The sequence below is a fragment of the Muntiacus reevesi genome, chromosome 9 (assembly GCF_963930625.1).
Source record: "Muntiacus reevesi chromosome 9, mMunRee1.1, whole genome shotgun sequence".
In the NCBI taxonomy this organism is placed as follows: Eukaryota; Metazoa; Chordata; class Mammalia; order Artiodactyla; family Cervidae; genus Muntiacus; species Muntiacus reevesi.
The window spans coordinates 41,540,148-41,542,242 of NC_089257.1; the positions used below are offsets into that span (position 1 = coordinate 41,540,148).

The 2,095-nt window shown below is 38.9% G+C and overlaps 1 protein-coding gene across 1 annotated transcript; it reads left to right on the forward strand.

The window, feature by feature from the left end:
- The first annotated feature begins 785 nt into the window (after positions 1-785).
- LOC136174938 (olfactory receptor 52A1-like) lies at positions 786-1,733 on the forward strand. Its single transcript, XM_065945203.1, has one exon. The coding sequence runs from the start codon at positions 786-788 to the stop codon at positions 1,731-1,733; it is 948 nt and encodes a 315-aa protein (XP_065801275.1).
- The last annotated feature ends 362 nt before the right edge of the window (positions 1,734-2,095 follow it).

The following is a 2,095-nucleotide window of genomic DNA, read 5'->3' on the forward strand; positions in this document are numbered from 1 at the left end:
GTTTTCTTTAAGATCTGTAAGGATTTACATCATCTTCTACCCCATTCCGCTTACACACCATTTTGAAGCTAAGGGGCCAGAATTTTTTCAGTAACTCAAGTTTTCCTCCACTACTGATAAAAGGACATCACTTCCATATAAATTCCAAAACCTGGATAAGAACCTGCACATCGGCCTATCATTTTTTTTCTGGAGAGAACAAACCTCCTCACTGTCTCACCTGAGAGTCAATTCTAAGGTTTGTGGGTAGGTATTTTATTTCCTAAACCAGAGTAAATGTGAAAACTGGGAAAAGCTGCCACTTTTTGGAGATTCCAAGTTTCAAACAAAGTAGATGGGGCTATGAGTATGAGGAGTTAGTCTATGACTTCAATTGTTACGGAGGAATTTCACCTAATCTGAAATGTGTCTGGAGTTTAGAAGTGGATATAGACAAAAAAAATTAATATTGTCATCTGTGGCACCATCTGAGACCACTTCAAAAACTAGCAAGGTCAATGCCCTTAGAATCATAATTTTGATTTCTACAATTTCTAGGTGACAAACACTGGACTCATCTTCCTTTTCCATAAATATCCATACTGGCATTTGGAAAAGCTATTCAAGAATTCTATTATCATGCTGATTTAAACTGATTTCCAAAAATTAAATGTCATGTCATATTTCTATCCATTTTTTTCATGATCTACAAGGAATGACAAAGAGAATTTCCTCTTCCTTCCCATCCATAGTTTGTCTGTAAAGAGGTATCAAGATCAGTGGTGAGGAAAGGATTCATGAACCTTATGGGATCTACTAACATGTCATATCTGAACCCGAAGACAGTGATCCTGATTGGGATCCCTGGACTACAACATGTGCAGTTTTGGATTGGATTTCCCTTCTTTAGTGTGTGCCTGGTGGCTCTTCTGGGGAACGTCATTTTAATAATCATTATTGCAGCAGAACGCAGTCTTCACCAACCCATGTACATCTTCTTGGCAGTGTTGGCAGCCACTGACCTAGGACTCTGTGTAGCCATTGCTCCCAAGATGTTGGCTATCTTCTGGTTTGGCTCCTATTCCATGGCTTTTGATGCTTGCCTCACCCAACTCTTCTTCATCCACGCTTTGCAGGGCATGGAATCTGGCATACTGTTAGCCATGGCCTTTGACCGCTATATTGCCATCTGTGATCCTTTGAGGCATGCATCCATCCTCACACCTCTCTTTCTAACCCAGATGGTACTGATGGTGGCAATTCGGACAACGGTGCTTGTTGGGATTTTACCCATTCTACTAAAACGACTGCAAACTTTCCAATCAGTGGTTATTGCCCATTCCTACTGTGAGCACATGGCTGTGGTCAAGTTGGCTGCAGAAGATGTCCACATTAACAAATCATATGGGCTTTTTGTGGCCTTTGCGATTCTGGGTTTTGACCTGATTTTTGTCTTCATTTCCTACATTTTTATTTTTCGAGCTGTTTCTCATCTTCCTCAAAAGGAGGCACGACTCAAAGCATTCAATACCTGCACTTCCCATATTGTCATCTTCCTAGAGTTTTATATACTTGCATTTTTTTCCTTCTTCAGCCACCGTTTTGGACATGTATCACCCTATACTCATATATTCTTATCTACCATCTATCTTCTTGTTCCCCCTGCCCTTAACCCCATTGTCTATGGTGTGAAGACCACGGAGATCCGCAACCGAGTTGCTCAGATTTGTATTCTGAAGCATGACTCCCAGTAGTAATCCAAAAATAATATTATACAGGAAAAAATATATTTTTAGGTTTAAGATGAAAACTTCTTGTACAATGTCTATTTTGAAGAGATTTTTACATCATAATGATCTCCACTAAAGAATGTATACTACCAAAACAGAAACAATCAGAATATGAGATAAACTTAGGTGAAAAAAATATATGTATCTCATAACTTCTCATCATCCCTTCATCTCTCCCTTACTTTCTTCATCTTTTTGCCTTCCTTCCATCATTCTTTTCTCTTCTTTTTCCCTTTCTTTTCTTGTTTACAAGGAAACAAGACACAAGATCCCTTGTATCTTCCTGTAATATCAACAGGCAGTTTATCTTTTGGATGTGCAAGATT

Excerpts from the sequence above, each read along its gene's own strand:
- LOC136174938 (XM_065945203.1), top strand. The coding sequence starts at position 786 with ATGGGATCTACTAACATGTCATATCTGAACCCGAAGACAGTGATCCTG.